We start from the raw sequence: 11,164 nt of genomic DNA, 5'->3' as shown, positions 1-11,164 counted from the left end.
ATGGTTACATCACTTTGTGCTAATGGTTGTGGGTTCAATGGTTCTCCTACCAACAAGAATCTTTGTTTAAAGTGCTACAAAGATTATCTCAAAGAAAACAACACCAAATCAAAGGGTTGTAAGGGTGTAGAGTGTGAAACGAATAACATGAATAACAAAAAAATTATTTTGAGGAAACATCATGTATTTCTGAAAGTTCTACAAGTTCTATCATTGATGATATGACTTTTGTTTCTGATATGAGTAAGAAGAATGAGAGAAAGAGATACAACAGTTGCAAGAAGAGGATTGGATTATTAGGCTTCCAATGTCGCTGTGGAGATGTTTTTTGTGGATCACATAGATATTCAGAGATGCATGCATGCAAAATAGATTGGAAGAAAATTGGTCGTGAAGTTTTGATTAAAGAAAATCCTTTATGCATTAGTGATAAACTAAAACATAGAATTTAGAATTAATTTTTCTATTTTCTTTATTGTACTCCATTTCTACCCTGAATCATATAAAATTTATGATTAATTAAACTGAAATTCATCATTAATTGTAAATGTTGGTATTATGAATTAAAAAGTTTATATTCAATATCATGTCATTTAACCTATTCCATTTATTTTGTACATATATAAACTACTGAAAGATAAAATGACTTGAATGACGAAAATTAGTATAAAAACTGCGGAAAGGTTTTTCTTTAATCTATTTGTATTATAAATAATAAGGAAAGTAATTATATTATAGTTTAAAGAATGTAATAAAAATAATTTTACATTTTAATATTTTGATAAGTAAATATTTTCAATGTTTAAAATATATTTTAGATTTGTGATAGATCTAGTTTGAGATAAATAATTTAGGTGCGATATAATTTTAAACTATTCATATTTTAAAATAATATACATTGAAATTTAAATTAGAACTAGATGTACTAGAAGTGATACGCTACTTAGTGCGCCTCAGTTACATTATCAGCTAATGCAAAAACTCCACCCTCAACAACATCCCATAACTCATGATAATCATGAGTAGACTTCATGATAACAAACTAGCTCTGATACCAGTTGTAGAAACTAATTGTAGAAACTGATTGAACTACTTCAATAAAAATACTGGAAGTTATAAAATAGGAATACTAACAACTATGTTGACTGACCATTAATGCAATAATAACGGTAAATAATTTAAGGTAATAAAATCTGAATTAATAACCAACATTTTTTGGGTGTCAAAAAAATAATTCATACTTTTAAATCATTTGAATTTTAAAAAATTCTCACACAATACTTCTATCTTTAATAAAACCAAATTATCAAAATAATCAAATAACTATATGTCATATATTAAAAAATTTAGATGTGTTTACTATTGTAATTTTTCACATCTCTTTTTATATAGATAAAATATTGAAAACGTAACTACTTTTAACAATGTTCTTAAATATATTGCTTATTTTTTTATTACAAATTTTTTTTATTGTTAATTGAAAAATTAAAAAATATATTACGACACATATTGGAAGTACGTGCAAACAATATTTTCAACTTTCAACAATAAAATCAAATTATATTTTGGATGATAATTTATAGGAGTATAATTTAATGATACTTATTCTAAGAGAAATTTCCTTAATTCATAGCAAAAGAAAAACTATTAACATCTAAATCCAAAATGATAAAAAAAATTGATAATCAATAATAAGAGATATGTTAAAAGTAGAGTGAAGAAAATAATAATAAAAATATTTTGACCGCATATAAAATAGATAATAGGAATTAAAATTTAATATAAAGATAATGATAAGTGAATTATTAAATTTCTATATAGAAATTAGAAAATAAAAACAAACAAGAGAGAGAAAAGAAAAAATAAGTTATAGAGTTCTAAATTAGTAAGAATATCATATATGATAACAGCAGCATAATAAAAATTGACAAGAATGTTTAAATTAATTTAAATAATCTTTTAATTTATACTACTGAAATTAAATTAAATTTTTTAAGATCTTAATTTTAGCTTAAATATTTTCTTAAACAAAATTTACTAAAAATGCCTTTAACTTTTAACTTTTATTGACTTTTGTTAGGTTATATTTTTTTTTTAATATTGAATTTAGAATTTAATGTTTTGAGGTGAATTGAAATTGTTTTTTATTAATTTAAAATTAACATATTAGTAATTTAAAAATATTATCAGATTTAAATCGTAAAACAAATTATATTTCTCTTAAAATTTTCAACATACACTGTAATAACTTTAAATTGTCAGTATACCTTTTAAACAATATTTACTATTTGTGTAATATATAATATAATATATTATTCTTAATTTTATGGATTTTATTCAAAATGATATAATATCTTATATATCAAAAGTTATATTTGATTAAGATATGTTAGATTTAAGATTTATTCAAAAACTTATCATATTTTTTAGTTATAAATACTTTTTAAGTTTCTCTATTGTTGCACACTTTTCTCATTTTCTTAAACTCAAATTTAGTGAGGTGATATCAATATTCTTCAAAGTTTTTCCTTAAATCAAACACCATGGTTGCATCACTTTGTGCTAATGGTTGTGGGTTCAATGGTTCCCATACCAACAAGAACCTTTGTTCAAAGTGCTACAAAGATTATCTCAAAGAAAACAACACCAAATCAAAGGGTTGTAAGGGTGTAGAGTTTGAAACGAATAACATGAATAACAAAAAAAATTATTTTGAGGTAACATCATGTATTTCTGAAAGTTCTACAAGTTTTATCATTGATGATATGACTTTTGTTTCTGATATGAGTAAGAAGAATGAGAGAAAGAGATGCAACAGTTGCAAGAAGAGGATTGGATTATTAGGCTTCCAATGTCGCTGTGGAGATATTTTCTGTGGATCACATAGATATCCAGAGATGCATGCTTGCAAAATAGATTGGAAGAAAATTGGTCGTGAAGTTTTGATTAAAGAAAATCCTTTATGCATTAGTGATAAATTAAAACATAGAATTTAGAATTAATTTTTCTATTTTCTTTATTGTACTCCATTTCTACCATGAATCATATAGGATTTATGATTAATTGAACTGAAATTCATCATTAATTGTAAAGGTTGGTATTATGAATTAAAAAGTTAATATTCAATATCATGTCATTTAACCTATTGTTTTTCTTGACATTTTGTTTGTTTGTCCATTTATTTTGTACATATATAAACTACTGAAAAATTAAATGGACTTGAATGGCGAAAATTTGTATTAGAACGGCGGTTTGTTTTAATCTATTTGTATTATAAATAATAAGAAAATTATTTATATTATATTTTAAAGACTGTAATAAAAATAATTTTATATTTGAATTTTTTGATAAGTAAATATTTTCAATGTTTAAAATATATTTTAGATTTGTGATAGATCTAGTTTGATATAAATAATTTAGGTGCGATATAATTTTATTTTAAACTATTCATATTTTAAAATAATATACATTAAAATTTAAATTAGAAATAAATCTACTAGAAGTGATACACGATCCAAAAATAAGAGTTTAAGAAAATTCTTAACGTTCACACTTAAAAAGTCTTAATAACAACTGTCATAAAATTGCTATTTTAAATCACTTAAAAGGTTTTAAAAAAATTATCGTAAAATTGTTATTTAAAACCACTCTTGTTCAAAAAATACTTATAGTTTTATAAAAATCACATTATGTAACATGTATCATCACATAAAAAAAAACATAAAAGAAAAAAAAAACAGAGGACTAGACCAAACCTATACAAAGAAAAAACAACAAAGAGACTTACCAGAGTAATTTAAACAACTACATTGGAAGTTTAAACCAAAAAAGAAAATGTGAAATAATGAACAGAAGGTAAACAAATAAACTTTCTCTCCCCAAAAATTACAAAGAGGAATGATTGAATGCAAATAATCGAATCATATTGACCTAGTTTGCATATAACATCCATAATAAAATCCGGTGATAATCACATGCCATTATTCTACCTTAGGCATGCTTTGTAGATTTTCTTATTGACTTTTACTCTAGTTTTAGGAGGATGTCTCAGTCTCCTGGAGGCCTGTATTTGTTACCCTTCTTCACTTAATGATTCATTCTTATCCATTTGTTTAGCCTAGAACTTAGTGGCAAAATTGACTTCTTTTAAAAAATATTAATGATGGTACATTCAACTATATTGTTAAAATGGTCGATCATGATTCCTCAATCTATTGATCATCACTTGGAAGGGATTGAAAAGAATTTTGCAATGTCAAATCATTAGAAACAATTTTGGATTGCGTAATTCGAAAGTCATTTATGGATCTAGAATGTATTTAGTTTGTCAAAAATACATTCAAGATTATGGAATCCATAATGCAATTTTGGACCCTAAATGACTTTCAAATTGCATTATTTGAATTTTTTTTTTTCATATTGTGAATACACTATGAATTAAGCAATTCATAAGATATTTTTGGATTCAAAATTGAATTCAAGATTGTATAATTTGATTTCTTTTTAGTGTTTTGAAAAATACATGATAGATTTTGCAACTCATAACATAATTTTAAATATAAAAATTATTATCGATTGTATAATCCAAAATAAATTTAGATTTTGAAAAAAATAATTAAATTGTGCAATTTGAAATTTTTTCAAACTAGTAATTTCATAGTGAAATTAACCAGTAGCAACAAATGGATTTTTGTTTTTTGAGAATGAACTCCTTCCATAATAACAGGAACGAGTTGGAATAATGGTATCAAAATATTAGTATCAGATTTTAGGCATTATTACGGAAACTTAAGTATGATAATCACACACCATTATTCTTCCTTAGGTATGCTTTGTATATTTTCTTATTGACTTTTACTCGAGTTTTAGGAGGAAGACACGGTCTCCTGGAGGCCTGTATTTGTTCCCCTTCTTCACTTAATGATTCATTCTTTTTCATTTTTTTAGCCTAAAACTTAGTGGCAAAATTGACTTCTTTTAAAAAATATTAATCATGGTAGATTCAACTATATTGTCAAAATGGTCGATCATGATTCATGAATCTATTGATCATCACATGGAAGGGATTGAAAAGAATTTTGCAATGTCAAATCATTAGACACAATTTTGGATTGCGTAATTCAAAAGTCATTTATGGATCTAGAATGTATTTAGTTTATCAAAAATACATTCAAGATTATGGAATCCATAATGCAATTTTAGACCCTAAATGACTTTCAAATTGCATTATTTGAATTTTTTTTTTCATATTGTCAATACACTATGAATTAAGCAATTCATAAGATATTTTTGGATTCAAAATTGAATTCAAGATTGTATAATTTGATTTCTTTTTAGGTTTTTGAAAAATACATGATAGATTTTGCAACTCATAACATAATTTTAAATATACAAATTATTATAGATTGTATAATCCAAAAAGAATTTAGATTTTGAAAAAAATAATTAAATTGTGCAATTTGAAATTTTTTCAAACTAGTACTTTCATAGTGAAATGAACCAGTAGCAACAAATGGATTTTTGTTTTTTGAGAATGAACTCCTTCGATAATAACAGGAACGAGTTGGAATAATGGTATCAAAATATTAGTATCAAATTTTAGGCGTTATTACGGAAACTTAAGTATGATAATCACACACCATTATTCTTCCTTAGGTATGCTTTGTATATTTTCTTATTGACTTTTACTCGAGTTTTAAGAGGAAGACACGGTCTCCTGGAGGCCTGTATTTGTTCCCCTTCTTCACTTAATGATTCATTCTTTTTCATTTTTTTAGCGTAGAACTTAGTGGCAAAATTGACTTCTTTAAAAAAATATTAATCAAGGTAGATTCAACTATATTGTCAAAATGGTCGATCATGATTCATGAATCTATTGATCATCACATGGAAGGGATTGAAAAGAATTTTGCAAAGTCAAATCATTAGACACAATTTTGGATTGCGTAATTCAAAAGTCATTTATAGATCTAGAATGTATTTAGTTTGTCAAAAATACATTCAAGATTATGGAATCCATAATGCAATTTTGGACCCTAAATGACTTTCAAATTGCATTATTTGAATTTTTTTTTCATATTGTGAATACACTATGAATTAAGCAATTCATAAGATATTTTTGGATTCAAAATTGAATTCAAGATTGTACAATTTTATTTTTCTTTAGTTTTTTGAAAAATACATGATAGATTATGCAATTCATAACATAATTTTAAATATAAAAATTATTATCGATTGTACATTCCAAAATATATTTAGATTTTGAAAAAAATAATTAAATTGTGCAATTTGAAAGTTTTTCAAACTAGTAATTTCATAGTGAAATTAACCAGTAGCAACAAATGGATTTTTGTTTTTTGAGAATGAACTCCTTCCATAATAACAGGAACGAGTTGGAATAATGGTATCAAAATATTAGTATCAAATTTTAGGCATTATTACGGAAACTTAAGTATGATAATCACACACCATTATTCTTCCTTAGGTATGCTTTGTATATTTTCTTATTGACTTTTACTCGAGTTTTAGGAGGAAGACACGGTCTCCTGGAGGCCTGTATTTGTTCCCCTTCTTCACTTAATGATTCATTCTTTTTCATTTTTTTAGCGTAGAACTTAGTGGCAAAATTGACTTCTTTTAAAAAATATTAATCATGGTATATTCAACTATATTGTCAAAATGGTCGATCATGATTCATGAATCTATTGATCATCACATGGAAGGGAATGAAAAGAATTTTGCAATGTCAAATCATTAGACACAATTTTGGATTGCGTAATTCAAAAGTCATTTATGGATCTAGAATGTATTTAGTTTGTCAAAAATACATTCAAGATTATGGAATCCATAATGCAATTTTGGACCCTAAATGACTTTCAAATTGCATTATTTGAATTTTTTTTTTCATATTGTCAATACACTATGAATTAAGCAATTCATAAGATATTTTTGGATTCAAAATTGAATTCAAGATTGTATAATTTGATTTCTTTTTAGGTTTTTGAAAAATACATGATAGATTTTGCAACTCATAACATAATTTTAAATATACAAATTATTATAGATTGTATAATCCAAAATAAATTTAGATTTTGAAAAAAATAATTAAATTGTGCAATTTGAAATTTTTTCAAACTAGTAATTTCATAGTGAAATTAACCAGTAGCAACAAATGGATTTTTGTTTTTTGGAAATGAACTCCTTCCATAATAACACGAACGAGTTGGAATAATGGTATCAAATTATTAGTATCAAATTTTGAGCATTATTACGAAAACTTAAGTATAATAATCACACACCATTATTCTTCCTTAGGTATGCTTTGTAGATTTTCTTATTGACTTTTACTCTAGTTTTAGGAGGAAGTCTTGGTCTCCTGGAGGCCTGTATTTGTTCCCCTTCTTCACTTAATGATTCATTCTTATCCATTTGTTTAGCCTAGAACTTAGTGGCAAAATTGACTTCTTTTAAAAAATATTAATCGTGGTACATTCAACTATATTGTCAAAATGGTCGATCATGATTCCTCAATCTATTGATCATCACTTGGAAGGGATTGAAAAGAATTTTGCAATGTCAAATCATTAGAAACAATTTTGGATTGTGTAATTCAAAAGTCATTTATGGGTTAAGAATGTATTTAGTTTGTCAAAAATACATTCAAGATTATGGATCCATAATGCAATTTTGGACCCTAAATGACTTTCAAATTGCATTATTTGAATTTTTTTTTTCATATAGTGGATACACTATGAATTAAGCAATTCATAAGATATTTTTGGATTCAAAATTGAATTCAAGATTGTACAATTTTATTTTTCTTTAGTTTTTTGAAAAATACATGATAGATTATGCAATTCATAACATAATTTTAAATATAAAAATTATTATCGATTGTACACTCCAAAATATATTTAGATTTTGAAAAAAAGAATTAAATTGTGCAATTTGAAATTTTTTCAAACTAGTAATTTCATAGTGAAATTAACCAGTAGCAACAAATGCATTTTTGTTTTTTGAGAATGAACTCCTTCCACGATAACACGAATGAGTTGGAATAATGGTATCAAAATATTAGTATCAAATTTTGAGCATTATTACGGAAACATAAGTATGATAATCACACACCATTATTCTTCCTTAGGTATGCTTTGTAGATTTTCTTATTGACTTTTACTCTAGTTTTAGGAGGAAGTCTCAGTCTCCGGGAGGCCTGTATTTGTTACCCTTCTTCACTTAATGATTCATTCTTATCCATTTGTTTAGCCTAGAACTTAGTGGCAAAATTGACTTCTTTTAAAACATATTAATCGTGGTACATTCAACTATATTGTTAAAATGGTCGATCATGATTCCTCAATCTATTGATCATCACTTGGAAGGGATTGAAAAGAATTTTGCAATGTCAAATCATTAGAAACAATTTTGGATTGTGTAATTCGAAAGTCATTTATGGGTTAAGAATGTATTTAGTTTGTCAAAAATACATTGAAGATTATGGATCCATAATGCAATTTTGGACCCTAAATGACTTTCAAATTGCATTATTTGAATTTTTTTTTTCATATTGTGAATACACTATGAATTAAGCAATTCATAAGATATTTTTGGATTCAAAATTGAATTCAAGATTGTACAATTTTATTTTTCTTTAGTTTTTTGAAAAATACATGATAGATTATGCAATTCATAACATAATTTTAAATATAAAAATTATTATCGATTGTACACTCCAAAATATATTTAGATTTTGAAAAAAAGAATTAAATTGTGCAATTTGAAATTTTTTCAAACTAGTAATTTCATAGTGAAATTAACCAGTAGCAACAAATGGATTTTTGTTTTTTGAGAATGAACTACTAAAATAATAACACGAACGAGTTGGAATAATGGTATCAAAATATTAGTACCAAATTTTGAGCATTATTACGGAAACATAAGTATGATAATCACACACCATTATTCTTCCTTAGGTATGCTTTGTAGATTTTCTTATTGACTTTTACTCTAGTTTTAGGAGGAAGTCTCGGTCTTCGGGAGGCCTGTATTTGTTCCCCTTCTTCACTTAATGATTCATTCTTATCCATTTGTTTAGCCTAGAACTTAGTGGCAAAATTGAATTCTTTTAAAAAATATTAATCGTGGTACATTCAACTATATTGTCAAAATGGTCGATCATGATTCGTGAAACTATTGATCATCACTTGGAAGGGATTGAAAAGAATTTTGCAATGTCAAATCATTAGAAACAATTTTGGATTGTGTAATTCGAAAGTCATTTATGGATTAAGAATATATTTAGTCTGTCAAAAACACATTCAAGATTATGGATCCATAATGCAATTTTGGACCCTAAATGACTTTCAAATTGCATTATTTGAATTTTTTTTTTTCATATTGTGAATACACTATGAATTAAGCAATTCATAAGATATTTTTGGATTTAAAATTGAATTCAAGATTGTACAATTTTATTTTTCTTTAGTTTTTTGAAAAATACATGATAGATTATGCAATTCATAACATAATTTTAAAAATAAAAATTATTATCGATTGTGCACTCCAAAATATATTTAGATTTTGAAAAAAATAATTAAATTGTGCAATTTGAAATTTTTTCAAACTAGTAATTTCATAGTGAAATTAACCAGTAGCAATAAATGGATTTTTGTTTTTTGAGAATGAACTCCTTCCATAATAACACGAACGAGTTGGAATAATGGTATCAAAATATTAGTATCAAATTTTGAGCATTATTACGAAACTTAAGTATGATAATCACACACCATTATTCTTCCTTAGGTATGCTTTGTAGATTTTCTCATTGACTTTTACTCTAGTTTTAGGAGGAAGTCTCGGTCTCCGGGAGGCCTGTATTTGTTACCCTTCTTCACTTAATGATTCATTCTTATCCATTTTTTTAGCCTAGAACTTAGTGGCAAAATTGACTTCTTTTAAAACATATTAATCGTGGTACATTCAACTATATTGTTAAAATGGTCGATCATGATTCCTCAATCTATTGATCATCACTTGGAAGGGATTGAAAAGAATTTTGCAATGTCAAATCATTAGAAACAATTTTGGATTGTGTAATTCGAAAGTCATTTATGGGTTAAGAATGTATTTAGTTTGTCAAAAATACATTCAAGATTATGGATCCATAATGCAATTTTGGACCCTAAATGACTTTCAAATTGCATTATTTGAATTTTTTTTTTCATATTGTGAATACACTATGAATTAAGCAATTCATAAGATATTTTTGGATTCAAAATTGAATTCAAGATTGTACAATTTTATTTTTCTTTAGTTTTTTGAAAAATACATGATAGATTATGCAATTCATAACATAATTTTAAATATAAAAATTATTATCGATTGTACACTCCAAAATATATTTAGATTTTGAAAAAAAGAATTAAATTGTGCAATTTGAAATTTTTTCAAACTAGTAATTTCATAGTGAAATTAACCAGTAGCAACAAATGGGTTTTTGTTTTTTGAGAATGAACTCCTTCCACAATAACACGAACGAGTTGGAATAATGGTATCAAAATATTAGTATCAAATTTTGAGCATTATTACGGAAACATAAGTATGATAATCACACACCATTATTCTTCCTTAGGTATGCTTTGTAGATTTTCTTATTGACTTTTACTCTAGTTTTAGGAGGAAGTCTCGGTCTTCGGGAGACCTGTATTTGTTCCCCTTCTTCACTTAATGATTCATTCTTATCCATTTGTTTAGCCTAGAACTTAGTGGCAAAATTGAATTCTTTTAAAAAATATTAATCGTAGTACATTCAACTATATTGTCAAAATGGTCGATCATGATTCCTGAAACTATTGATCATCACTTGGAAGGGATTGAAAAGAATTTTGCAATGTCAAATCATTAGAAACAATTTTGGATTGTGTAATTCGAAAGAAATTTATGGATTAAGAATATATTTAGTCTGTCAAAAACACATTCAAGATTATGGATCCATAATGCAATTTTGGACCCTAAATGACTTTCAAATTGCATTATTTGAATTTTTTTTTTCATATTGTGAATACACTATGAATTAAGCAATTCATAAGATATTTTTGGATTTAAAATTGAATTCAAGATTGTACAATTTTATTTTTCTTTAGTTTTTTGAAAAATACATGATAGA

At 25.6% G+C, this 11,164-nt stretch overlaps 2 protein-coding genes across 3 annotated transcripts; both read left to right on the top strand.

Moving 5' to 3' along the window:
• LOC137838784 (zinc finger A20 and AN1 domain-containing stress-associated protein 6) lies at positions 1–452 on the top strand. Of its 2 annotated transcripts, none has more exons than XM_090301104.1 (2): positions 1–115; positions 154–452. In XM_090301104.1, the coding sequence occupies exons 1-2, from the start codon at positions 1–3 to the stop codon at positions 450–452; spliced, it is 414 nt and encodes a 137-aa protein (XP_090157230.1). The 2 variants fall into 2 exon arrangements, with proteins under 2 accessions (XP_090157230.1, XP_090157231.1); XM_090301105.1 differs by having other exon boundaries at positions 1–126; positions 174–452.
• Positions 453–2,543: 2,091 nt separating this feature from the next.
• Positions 2,544–2,996, top strand: LOC137838783 (putative zinc finger A20 and AN1 domain-containing stress-associated protein 8). The gene has a single exon (XM_068648009.2). The coding sequence runs from the start codon at positions 2,544–2,546 to the stop codon at positions 2,994–2,996; it is 453 nt and encodes a 150-aa protein (XP_068504110.2).
• Positions 2,997–11,164: the final 8,168 nt, after the last annotated feature.

Source organism: Phaseolus vulgaris, chromosome 4 (assembly GCF_051622355.1).
Source record: "Phaseolus vulgaris cultivar YP4 chromosome 4, ASM5162235v1, whole genome shotgun sequence".
NCBI lineage: Eukaryota > Viridiplantae > Streptophyta > Magnoliopsida > Fabales > Fabaceae > Phaseolus > Phaseolus vulgaris.
The sequence above is the reverse complement of the archived record's forward strand: the minus strand, read 5'-3'. Positions and strand labels throughout refer to the sequence as shown.